We start from the raw sequence: 13,575 nt of genomic DNA, 5'->3' as shown, positions 1-13,575 counted from the left end.
TTTGTTTGTGCAAAATAAAGTCATACTTTGCGATTACCTACAGATATCAAATTTTGCATAAGCAATCCTTCCACTTAAGTTAGCTGAATGCACTACTTTTTACCCCAGAATATGCTGAGTGAAAGATTTAAATCAGTGTTTCTAAAACAGTGAACTGCAGCCAATAGGAGCCACAAGCTCCATGGTTGCAGAGCCGGTAAGTAAACAAACCGGAGCAGCCTAGTAGCAGCTTTCTCAGAGTGGGTTCGTGGGCCACTTGGAGGAACACTAGTTTAAATAATTATTTTTGTTTTTAGACAGAAAAAAAGTCATGACTTATGATTAGAGTTCATAAAAAAAATTTAACAAAATTAAAATTGAGTCGCCTATTCAACTGTCATTTTAGAGCAAAGAACATTTTTACTGTTACAAATCATAGTTACGGGAAGAGTAATGGAAGCTTTATGAGTTTCTGATTCAAATGTACTATGTATTCAATAAAATGAATAATCTTTGAAGTTGAAATCCTACAAATTTACAACTGTTCTTTTACTTCTCTTGCAAGCACATTAATAAAAAATTCTATTGCATATACAGTAATTCCTCATTTAACACGTGCCCGCTTAATACATTTTCGCGATAGCATGATTTTGGGGGGGGGGAAATATTTTTTGAATTACACGACGGTCCCTGGAATAACAGGATTTCCCCAGCTGGCCCGTTGCCGGCGGCTGCGCAGGGCTTTCCCTGCCTCCCTGCAAAGCAACGGAGGGTTTGCCACTCACCGCGCCATTCCCCTCTGACTGCCCCTCGACAGACGCCTTGCCCCTTCTCCTCTGCCCCCACTTGCAGGCCGGCAGCTGGGTTTCCCCAGCCAGCCCATCACCGGCAGCTGTGCGGGGCTTCTCCTGCCTTCCTGCAAAGCGGCGGAGGGTTCGCTGCTTGCTGCGCCGTTCCCCAGCGACCCCCCCCCCCCCCTCGCCGGATGCAGTGCGGGTCCCGGCAGACCCGTCACAGGGGCATACTCCCAACCCAATCCCCCTCCCTTCTCCTCCCCATCCCTTCTCCAGAGCCAAACACCTCCCTTCCCTGCTGTAATCCGGTCCCCTTTTTCCCCCAACCTTATGTCCTGGTCCCAACAGACACCACCGCTTGAAACGCAACCCCCACCTTTTCCATTATTTTCAATAGGAAAATTGACTCACATAACACGTTTTCACTTAACACGATCATTTTCTGAAACATAGCTATAGTGTTAAATGAGGAATTACTGTATTTAGTTTCTTGAACTTTCCTGTAAGTGTAAGCTGTGCAAAATGACTTTTCCCGGTCAATGACAGGCCTCGTCTGCTAGTGGTCTATATTTTACTGTAATTATAGACCAAGTGTTAAAACAACATATGTAAAGTGACAAACAAGACGACAGTCTTCTCATCAGTGATTCAGCAGGAGGGTTTGTAATCTTTTTGAACCCAAGTGGTTTGGTTGGCAGAACTTCTAATTCCACTAGTCTTTTGAAATTCTTTATCTCTGCCATGATCTGAGAGTTTTTTCTAATGTGCAAAGATTGATATAACTATAAAATTAATTACCCAGTGTTCCAAGAACTATTCTCAGATAATAGTTCTCATTAAGGATACAAAACGTGGGTTGTTGTTTTTTTTCCCCAAGATCCAAGGCTGGGGGCGGGAGTTGGAAATATACTGTTCCTAAAAGTGGTCTTTTGTAAAAGTAAAAATCCATGTTCAAAATGGTATCTCTCATAGGAAAAATTCAACTGAAAAATATGTAACAGAAGACCACAGAAGAGACATTTCAAAAAGGAAAGCAAGCTTGGTCACAGTTCACATGATCTTTAGTCACAAGAGTAGTTCCATTGAAGTCAGTGGGACTGTACATGCTTAAAGTTCAGCTTCTGCTTGAGTACTTTGTTGAATCAGGATCTTAATGAGTAAACTGATCTGGATGTGTCAATGGACTACTCTGGGCCTAAAAATCTGGCACATAACTACAGATTCATTGCTGCTGCCATGTGCTCTATACTTAAATTGATTATTTCATTATTTTAAAAAGGTCTTAGCACTTTTCATTGGCTCACGGTAGTGCAACATAAAACAGAAGTCTGATTTTGACAACTTCATGTAAAATCTAGTTCTTCTGTACGATGTAAAGCCTTTTCCCAACTCACTTCATTGTGAGTAATTAATATGTGTCATTCTTTCTTTTAATCTCTTTTAGGGTGAAGTTGTGGAATTCCTTGATGAACTCCTTGAAGTGGATGAAAAGAGTGAATCCTGATGAACAAAAACACAGCACAGTGTTTTTTTTTTTAAATAAAGACCCACTGTTGTGCCTTCATATCATCATTTGTAGCTCAGGTTAGAGATACCTCAAAGCTGTACCTTTAACCTCAGTCAGATGTCATGAGTCTTTCCTGTGAGATCACTGCCACACTGCACTGTTTTTTTTCATGAGTGTGGTTTTTCCTTGTATGTTCTCAAAGTTGAGATATGTGGGGTATAATCTTGTGTTTAATATCTCTTAAATGCTACTTTAAAAAAAGAAAGCTATTCAGACGCTCTCACCTGTCACTGAACCTCCTTCAGTCTGCTCAGCTAACTTGTAACAGCTTGGCTAAATTCTGTAGATGTTTTGCCAGCATATGGGCCAAGTAATTGAGTAGGGCATACCAACTCTCCAGATTTTCTGAGACGTGTATTTTGTATGTGGCTTTTTGCACGATGAGCAACAAATGAACACTACATTTCAATGCATCAAAAGATGCTAATGCATCAAACAGACTGCTCCATAATTTAAGTTGTAAACTCTTCAGGCAAGGGCTCTCCTTGGGCTTGTCTATACTGGCAAGTCACTGCGCTATAACATTCTCATTTGGGTGTCTGAAAACAGCACTCCTGCTGCTGCTCGCTTCCCCCCTCGTGGTTTACCTAGTGCCATGACCACACTACTATATTAAAGCACTGACGTGGACAAAGCCTTTTTGTTTTGTTTGTGCGTTCTGTAGTAGAGTGGAGCCTGGTCCATACCTAGCACCCCCAGGCATTATGGTAATAATTTTTTAAAATGGCTTTAACTGATTTAACTAGTTAACTGACTTAACTAGTTAGAGAGATGAGGTGGGTGAGGTAATTTTTTTTTATTTTATTTAGTTGGTCCAATAAAAGATATTAACTCAGTCATCTTGTCTCTAGTATCCTGGGACTGACATGGCTACAACTATACTGACTTAATAATGGCCTTTTAAGAACTACTTTGAGAAGTTCCTCCTTTCAGCAGTTTTCATCCTTTAAAAAAAATTGTGCTAGTTTTGATGCCTCTAACCCACACTAACCTATTGCAGGCTGTCATTTGGACCCTGCTGACCTTCATTAACAGGTAGTTAATGCACTTTGATGTTGTCTCTTTTCAAGGAGGATCAAAGTGCATCAGCAAGGTCAACGGGGACAGTTTATGGCAGGCTAGCAAAGTAGATTCACATCCTTGTTTGCTCAGGCTAACACTATGGCTACGTCTACACTGGCCCCTTTTCCGGAAGGGGCATGTTAATTTCAGAAGCCGTAATAGGGAAATCCGCGGGGGATTTAAATATCCCCTGCAGCATTTAAATAAAAATGTCCGCCACTTTTTTCCGGCTTTTTTAAAAGCCGGAAAAAAGCGGCGGACATTTTTATTTAAATGCCGCGGGGGATATTTAAATCCCCCGCGGATTTCCCTATTACGGCTTCTGAAATTAACATGCCCCTTCCGGAAAAGGGGCCAGTGTAGACGTAGCCTATGTCAATACAGGAGTGTTATTTGGAATAACTGATGTTATTTTCAAATAACATAGTCTACGTGGACACACAAGCAGTTATTTCGACATAATGTCAAAATAATGTTGAGCTAAAGGACTGCTTGTTCCCACTCCTGTAACCCTTATTGTATGAGGAATGAGGGAAGTCGAGGGAAGAGTGCTCTATATTGAAATAACTGCTGTGTAGACAGTGCCAACAGTTGAAATAAGCTATTGCAACTTAAGCTATGCAATTATCTTATGCAGTTGCGTAGCTTATTTCGAGTTTAGCCCTGCTGTGTAGACGTGCCCTAAGTGTTCTTAATGAAAACAATCTCCTAATCCCAATTTAACCTGTTGAAGTCAAGGGACTAAGTTCCGTTTTGTGTTACATAGTTGTATATCCAGCATAATATCCCCCTTAATTTTAGGGGAGCTACCCTTCTAATGAGAGCATAATTTGGCCCATTCTTTGCTTTGATGCTTTAGCATAGGATATGTGGCATGTTTCAGATTTCCTTATGCTGACTCTTCTTCACAGCATTAGGGTTTATTTATTGTATGTTTATGCATGAATTTAACTCTGCTTTTAACATGTGTGGCAGCTTATTATAAGCTAGTTTTCATTCTACACTAAAATATACCCCTCATTGTGGTATCTGAGTGCCTGCACTCTGCTGGGATTGTTTATCTCTAGAGAATTTATGTATGCTTAGCATGCGATCTCGAGGAGAGGCTGCTACTCAGGAGTTATCTCCTGTTCCCTGACTCTCAAAGATGTATGGAAGGACAGCTCCCAACCTCTTTCATCAGAAACCTGACATCCAATGTTAAAGTTGTCTAGCCAAATATCTTCTCTTCAGAGAAGTTCTGAGCCTCTCCTTCAGAAATCACATATTGTGAGTGATGTGGGGCTGTCGTGGGAAAAATTCTTCCATCCATGTTGTCTTGTTCTTGTTATGTTTTCAGTTCTTCTGCCCCTCTTGTTGTCTTTTCCTAAACCTACGTTGTGAGATCAGTGGAGCATGGATTGTCTTTGTATTATTTGTTTGTATCATGCCTGTCACAGTGAGCCTTAATGGAGCGTTTAGGTGCTACTGTAATATATGCATAAATAATAAAGTGCCTTAAAGTCATCTTCAGGAATGGATGCCTACAATTTGACTTATTGGGACTAATTTTTCAATTTTTATTTACATCTAAAGCATAGATCCTGGAAGTAGGAGCGTCGGGGTGGGGAGTCTTGCAGCACCCCTTTGCCTGAAGTGGTTTTCATTATGTACATGGTTTACAGTTTGTTTCAGTGGGTCTCAAGACCCCTACTAAAAAAATTGTACGAACACCCTTCATCTAAGTGATCATTTTGGTCATTTCCCTTTTAGCTTTCCACACAACTAGTGTGTTTCTGATGTACATCTTTAGTTATATCAGTGAGTGTGGTTCTATCCCATGAACTATGTATGTAAAAAATCATGTACCCTCAAAAATAGCAGTGATCATTTTGTTCATGTGCCTTGTGGGATTTTATGACTTTTGTCTTTCTTCCACTGTATATGATCCCAGGCCAGTTCAATTTTAACAAGTACAGAGAGTTCTCAAGCTCCACTTTTTTTTTTTCTAATGAGTCATAGCTGCTCTTCCAATTCTTTAGTATTTAATGCAGGTTTTTTCAGTATTCTCATGTTCTTTCAAGTGATTTTTCTTCTGCTGCTATTGGTGAATGCCATGTTACTCCAGAGACCCAGGTAAGCAACTTGATACTGTGGGCTGACTATGATTTTGAGTGTCTCTGCACACAAGTGAGGTTCGGCCTGGCACTCCCTTATCTAATCACTGGTAAGATTGACACAGCCAGAGTCCAGAATAAATTTAAACTCAATTATATTGTAAATTTGAATAAACACAGCAGTTAATGACATAAAACAACAGCCCCGGACACTTTGTGTCACAAGCCAACCCACACCCACGAAGAAATAGAGGATAGTAAAGAAAATCCCAAAAGGTAAACAACTTTACAATTGGTCGGTAGTACAGTGGAGGAACTGGACAGGATTCGGGTAAGTTGCTCGGCACCTTCAACCCTAGGGCTACTTATAGCCATTGGGGAGAAACACTGAGTGGTCCCTCGAGGATTCTAGATGGTATTAGAACTGAGCAATTCCGGAAAGGTCTTGGCCTTCACCACAGCAGTCCGAAATGTCCGCAAATAGCCGCTCTCGCTTTTAGTTTCACTGATGCTTGGGCATTCACCACAACTGGGGAACCCGGACAGCTGAGGTGTTATCCAGCTATGATGGTGAGGACCCTCAGTCTCTAGTTGACACTCCCACACGCAGTAGCTGAGCCTTTGTTACAGTTTACACTGAAAGATGTCTTAGAGGCCTGAGAATCTCACGACCCTTGAGTCCGACGAAGCAGCAGCTGAGGAACAGGGGAACTGAGGAAGAAGAAACCGGGGCCTTTGGGCAAGACCTCATTTTAAAAAGTCCTTGGCGGGAAAAGGAAGTTTGTGACATGTGCACATTAGATGGTGCAGAGTGCAAACAGTGCTGAGTGCAGATGTTTAGTGCCATGGGCAAATGATGGTGAGTGACGTGTTCACCTTTTAGTTCTGGGTGCAACAGTTCTTCTGGTGGGAAAATCCAGTCCATACCAGTTCCTTTGCCTCAAACAGTCCCAGTAGTTCATAGATGGTAAAATGGAACTGAGAATTCAAAATGGAAGTTGGATTGCACTGTCCATATCAGCACATAGCAGTACTCAAATTAATCCCAACAGTCAGGAAATCATTGTCTTTCCCGAGATTTCTTCTTGGGGTCAGGAGGTGGGCTGGGTAGTACGGTAGTTCTCTCCCCCTTGCCATCTTCCTCTCCCAGCTCCCTTCCCCTCCAAAATTCCTGGTGCTGTCTGGTTCCTTGGTCATATCAGCATCTCATTTGAGCTACTGTGTACGTGTGGCAATTTTGACAGCAGTGTGTTCTATATCCCTTTAACATTTGGCATTTTTGCCTATAGCCATATTGGGCCTGATCCCGCCTCTCATAGGTGGGCATAACTCACATTGACCTCAGTGGTAAACTTGTCTGTGACAGAACTGCAATATTTGGCCTTTTATAATTACTTGCATTTCTAATAACTCAGGAAGATATTTGGATTGCTGCTTTTAGTTTCTCTGAGTCTCATCTGCTGCCCCAAGTAATCACGTAATAGCCTATTCCAGATTACACCTAAAATAATGTAGTCAGCATTTACTGGTGAACACTAAATGAAATTCATCCCAGAGGGTATGGTTAGCACAAGGTCTTCTACATCACTTAAGATCACTTTTTGCAGGGTAGTGATTTTCCTGGAAGTTTTAGCTCAAATGGGTCACAGATTTTGGCTTTCAGAGTCTAGTTCCTAATGGGTGTTTGCCCATATATCCAAACTCAGTTGGGTACAGTGACAATCTCTATTGATTTGTGAATACGGTGACCAGGTAACAAATGTGGAAAAATGGGGATGGGAGGTAATAGGAACCAAAAGTCCCAAATATCGGGACAGCTGGTCACCCTGTCTGAATCAGGATTAGACTATTAGCAGTATTGCAGGTTGGGAATGAGTTTATTTGGCAGAGCTGTAATAATCATAGGCTCTTTCTACGTACTACAGTGTCTCATCTGCTTCTAAGTAACTCACTTTCATAAGCATCAACATTCATTCAAATAAAGTAGATAATAAGAGTGGTAGTAGTTTCTTATGTTGTTCAAAGAATAGTTCTGTTCTGAAAAGCTATAATAAAACAGCATAATGGACTCCGTATTTACTGTCTCGATGATTTTTATATTGACTATATTCCATTTAGAAGGAAAAAATCTTTTTCTGTCCCTGTAAATTCAACCTGGAATCTGAAAGTTAAGATAGGTTCTTTCTCTTACTGCCAGCAATAAATATTCTGCCTTCAAAACTTATGAATTGTCAACAGAATAATTATTACGGCAAAGCAGAATCCAGTTTTTTTTCTTTCTCTTTCTCTCTCTGAGCTATATTGCTTTGCAATGTTAGCAGGACTAAAAATCATTTTAAAATTAGTCATTAAAGCAGATGTGATTCTGAATACCTCTTGGAAATACTTCTGAGTAAGAAGGTGCCATTTTAGATTCATATTTTGTTAGTATAAAACTATGGTCATAGATGCAACTAATGATGTACATTAGAAACAATTTATTCCTTTATTCCTTCTTAAAACCACATTAAAATATTCTGTTTTATATGGCTTTTTCTTACTGTATTGCTGTAACTAATCTCCATTGCATATCCTAGCATTCGAGAAAGTTAATATTGGTGAATATTGACAGGAAAGGCAAACACAGGAAAGCTGTACTTTTTAAAAGGGGTTTTATTAAAAAGTGATTATTAATAACTTACACTTCTTACAGCTCTAAATACTGAGTTGCAGATAGACAAAGATGTGTTAGATTGTAAAAGTTTTCATGTTTATTATGGCTGCAATTGAAAGTAAACAGTTGCTGGCATATTCCAGCTACTATGGAAATATGTTTTTAAGTTCTTATGTGGGCTGTAAACCAAAGCTACTTCAGTTAAGAAAAAAATTCAATACTTAAACTGTGGAGAGAAGTAGCTGATGCCAGAGAAAACATACTCATTTAATAATGTTTGAACATAGAGCTGTGATGCAGTTTGCAGCAGGGCAGTGAGAAAAACCCACAACTAATCCTTCATTGCTGCTGTCTGAACTTTTGGTTGTCTGCCATACTTTTAAACAGCAACTTCTTTTTTCTGGTGACTCAATGTGTGAATGACCTAGTGTGGAGAGTTTACGCTACATACAAGGAGATGTTAGTAAGAAATAGCCAAAGGTTTTGTAAATCAGGCTATACACGCCAGCAGATCAGGTTTTTGTATCATAACTCCTCTTCAGTGCCCAGAGAAAAATGTAATAAATGGAGACTTTTTTTTTTTTTTAGGAAATATTCAGTTGCTCCTCCTGCCTCTCTAAGAGCGTTTGGTGATGTATGGAAAAAAATTCTGTTGGGAGTTCTGGGTTTGTAAAGTTAATAAATGCTAACCTTTGCGTAGAAGTTTATTTGATTATTTTTACCCTTCCCTTCCCCCCATTGTAGTTTTTGGACGGGGTGTTCAAATGGCACTAACCGATTAATATGGTCAATTTTTCCATTTGCAAAGCAATGCAATTATCACTTATTTTTAAATGATGGGAGTCAGAGCCTTGGTTGCCTATAACTGTGTTTTAAAATGAGTTTTATCCCAGTTTATCTACCTTTTGTCTACAAAAAGCGGTGAGACATTTATTTCTTCTCTGAAGTATAATCCTGTAAAATGACAAGTCATACATTTGCCTTGATCATTTCTTGTCACAATTATTTTAACTTTTTTTCTGTAGATAACATGTTGTTTTTTAGCATTACAAATTAGTAAGTTTTTAAAGCCAGTTCTGAGTTTATCAATCCATCTTTCCTAGCAAGAAGCCCATAAAAATCTCTCTCTAGTTATGGGTATATATTGTGGGATTCTTACCACACCATGAAGTTGTGCAATGAGATGTATAATGTGTTGTGACATAGTAAATGTTAAAACAACTACACATTGAGAGTGGCCAGAGATCAGGGAGTGGGGAGGTTGTATATCTTTGTTAAGAGGATGAAAATGACCCTTTCTACTAAAGGGACTGATCCCACAAACCTTGCCAGAACTTGAGTTTGCTTCTATGAGAAATCCCATTACATAAGAATGGCCATACTGGGTCAGACCAAAGATCCATCCAGCCCAATATCCTGTCTGCCAACAGTAGCCAATGTCAGGTGCCCAGCGGGAGTGAACCGAACAGGAAATGATCAAGTGATCTCTCTCCTGCCATCCATCTCCACTCTCTGACAAACAGAGGCTAGGGACACCATTCCTTATCCATCCTGGTTAATAGCCATTAATGTACTTAACCTCCATGAATTTATCTTGTTCTCTTTTATCTCTGTTATTGTCCTAGCCTTCACAACCTCCTCAGGCAAGGAGTTCCACAAGTTGACTGTGTGCTGTGTGAAGAAGAACTTCCTGTTATTTGTCCTAAACCTTCTGCCCATTAATTTCATTTGGGAACAAGTAAATAATTTTTCCTTATTCACTTTCTCCACACCACTCATGATTTTATGTACCTCTATCATATCTCCCCTTAGTCTCCTCTTTTCCAAGCTGAAAAGTCCTAGTCTCATTAATCTTCCCTCATATGGGACCCATTCCAAACCCCTCATCATTTTAGTTGCCCTTCTCTGAACCTTTTCTAATGCCAGTATATCTTTTTTGAGATGAGGAGACCACATCTGTACTTAGTATTCAAGATGTGGGCGTACCATGGACTTATATAAGGGCAATAAGATATTCTCCGTCTTATTCTCTATCCCTTTTTTAATGATTCCTAACATCCTGTTTGCTTTTTTGACTGCTGCTGCACACTGTGTGGACGTCTTCAGAGAACTATCCACAATGACTCCAAGATCTCTTTTCTGATTAGTTGTAGCTAAATTAGCCCTCATCATATTGTATGTATAGTGGGGGTTATTTTTTCCAATTTGCATTATTTTATATTTATCCACGTTAAATTTCATTTGCCATTTTGTTACCCAATCACTTAATTTAAGTTCTTCACAGTCTGCTTTGGTCTTAACTATCTTGAGCAGTTCAGTATCGTCTGCAAACTTTGCCACCCATTGCTGCTAGTTATATTCTTTTAGTTTGCTGAGTAATTTGTCCTCTCACTTTCATCTTTTCATCCTTCTAATATTTGTATTTATCATGGTCTCCATACCCCACCTTAATTTAATTGCCAAAATACACATGAGAAGGGAGGGGGGATTTTCATCTTCTTTCAGCCTTTCCTCCCCCCATTATTTTGGTCAGGGTCTCTCTAGTAATTAAGTTTCCACAAGTGCAAACAGCATTCTGGTTCAGGATGTAAATTGGAGGAAAAAAAATTCTGATTAATAGAATTGGACTAATGATCTGAACTTAACACTTATTGACTAATTCTAATGTCAAAATTTCTGCCCCGAGAAACGCCTGATGACGAGACCAGTATTTCCTCTACAAACAAATTTCTTTAGTCAGTTATTTGAACAAGAACACACACTGCCAGCGCCCTCGTCCACGCCTTTTTAGATATCTCAGAAGCACTAAGTTAATGTACATTCTGTTCCTTTTCTTGAATAACAAACATCTGTGAGTCTCACAAGAGCCCCGTGCAATTTGCATTTGTAACTTTATTTGTGTATAATTTTTACATCATTTATGTTTCCTGATACTAACAGTATTCACTTTTTGTTTACTTAGCTTAAGCTGTACTTCAGTGTTACAGTTCTGTTTAGTGTTGTTTGAATGATATGATGCTTTAAGATAAAAAAAGTTTAAAAATTGTTTTTGCATTTATTTTTGCAGTATATTTCCACACAGATAACACAATATGTTTTAGTTGAGTTAACAGACTCTGTAAAGTTACTTAGTGCTAAATCCATTGTTTAAAAAAGATTACCTCATAAAAATATTTTACAACTGTAATCCCAGGTTATTTAATATTCTCAAACACATTAAAATAATAAAATCATGCAGTGTAACAGGAAGCATATTATTTACAAATCTGCACAGTTTCTATTCTTGCTGTCTATCTCCAGGCAACAATATTCAACTGCTCTTGCTCACTATAAAGTCATATTCTTGTACAAAATATGTAGCTAATTTTTTAAAATCTTATTTGTAATGTTTGGTACCAGTATATGGGGGTTGATTTACGCAAGATGGCCGAAGGTATTCAAAATATACACCCATGATTCTCAACCAGGAGTTTGGGGGTCCCCCAGAAGGGCTGCAAGCCTGTTTCAGAAGGTCTATCAAACAGGCCTGTTGATGGGGGGGAGTGGCAACTGACCCACGGCCCAACAGTTCAAAAGGGCCTGGGGATCCTAGCCCTTTGAATAGCTGCCAGAGTCCCCAGCCGCACACACTGGGTCATGCTAAGGGCTGTCTGGGGGGAGGGGCTGTGGCATGGTCTGGGTGACACTGAGGGCTGGCTGCCCTTGGGGGAGTAGTGAGCCAGCTCTCCATTCCCCTCCCCCCCCCGTCCAGGGCCCCGGCAGTTCTATCAGCTGTCCTGCTGCCAAACAGGACCAGTGTTAGACTTGTTGATGCTCAGAGCAGAAAACCTAAGTCCTGCTACTTAGAGCTACATAAAGGAAATGCAGTGGATCTAATCTACCTCGATTTCTGTAAGGCATTTGATACAGTACCACATGGGGAATTATTGGTTAAATTGGAAAAGATGGGGATCAATATGAAAATTGAGAGGTGGATAAGCAACTGGTTAAAGGGGAGACTACAGTGGGTCATACTGAAAGATGAACTGTCAGGTTGGAGGGAGGTTACTAGCGGAGTTCCTCAGGGATCAGTTTTGGGACCAAAACTTATTTAATCTTTTTATTACTGACCTCAGCACCAAAAGTGGGAGTGTGCTAATAAAGTTTGTGGATGACACAAAGTTGGGAGGTATTGCCAATTCAGTAAAGGATACAGAAAGATCTGGATGATCTTGTAAATTGGAGTAATATCAATAGGATGAAATTTGATTGTGAGAAGTGTAAGGTTATGCATTTAGGGATTAATAACAAGAATTTTAGTTATAAGCTGGGGACACATCAATTGGAAGTGATGGTAGAGGAGAAGGAGTCCTGGTTGATCACAGGATGACTATGACCCGCCAATGTGATATAGCTGTGAAAAAGGCTAATACGGTCTTGGGATGCATTAGGTGAGGTATTTCCAGTAGAGATAAGGAGGTGTTAGTGCCATTATACAAGGCATTGTTGAGACCTCATTTGGAATACTGTGTGCAGTTCTGGTCTCCCATGTTTAAGAAGGAGGAATTCAAACTGGAAGAGGTACAAAGAAGGGCCACTAGAATGATTCGAGGAATGGAAAAACCTGTCTTATGAAAGGAGACTCAAGGAGTTTGGCTTGTTTACCTTAGCCAAAAGAAGGCTGAGGGGAGACACGATTGCTCTCTTTAAATATATTAGAGGGATAAATACCAGGGAGGGAGAGGAATTATTTAAGCTCAATAACAATGTGCAGGGCTCGACAAATAATACCCGGAAGAGCCGGGTTCGGGCGATCTGCACATGCGCAGAACGATCTGCGCATGCGCAGATCGCCGGACAGCACGGCTGGCGAGCAGGGCTTGCCACAGTTCGGCGAGCCCTGACAATGTGGACACAAGAACAAATGGATATAAACTGGCTAACAAGAAGTTTAGACACGAAATTAGATGAAGGTTTCTAACCATTAGAGGAGTGAAGTTCTGGAACAGCCTTCCAAGGGAAGTAGTGGGGGCAAAAGACCTATCTGGCTTCAAGATTAAGCCAGATGGGTTTATGAAGGGGATGGTTTGATGAGATAACATGATCTTGGCAACTAATTGACCTTTCACTATCAGTGGTAAATAGGTCAATGGTGGGATGATAGGAGTTACTATAGAGAACTTTTTCCTGAGTGTCTGGCTGGTGAGTCTTGCCCACATGCTCAGGGTTCAGCTGATCACCATATTTGGGGTCGGGAAGGAATTTTCCTCCAGTGTAGATTGGCAGAGACCCTGGAGGTTTTTCACCTTCTTCTGTAGCATGGGGTACGGATCACTTGCTTGAGGATTCTCCGTAGCTTGGGGTTTTTAAACCATCGTTTGAGGACTTCAATATCTGAGATATAGGTGAGAGGATTATTCTGGGAGGGGTGGGTGAGATTTTGTG

General features: G+C 40.2%; 1 protein-coding gene across 1 annotated transcript in view; it reads left to right on the top strand.

The window, feature by feature from the left end:
* Positions 1-2,306, top strand: part of CRTAP (cartilage associated protein) — a 36,129-nt gene extending 33,823 nt beyond the window's left edge. The window contains exon 7 of the mRNA XM_075921842.1: positions 2,218-2,306. Within this exon, the coding sequence (XP_075777957.1) occupies positions 2,218-2,277 (60 nt within the window). The 3' untranslated portion in view covers positions 2,278-2,306. The remainder of the gene's footprint in view (positions 1-2,217) is intronic.
* The last annotated feature ends 11,269 nt before the right edge of the window (positions 2,307-13,575 follow it).

This window comes from Pelodiscus sinensis, chromosome 2 (genome assembly GCF_049634645.1).
Source record: "Pelodiscus sinensis isolate JC-2024 chromosome 2, ASM4963464v1, whole genome shotgun sequence".
Classification (NCBI taxonomy): domain Eukaryota; kingdom Metazoa; phylum Chordata; order Testudines; family Trionychidae; genus Pelodiscus; species Pelodiscus sinensis.
Note: the sequence above shows the minus strand (reverse complement) of the source record. Positions and strands in the feature narration are given on the sequence as shown.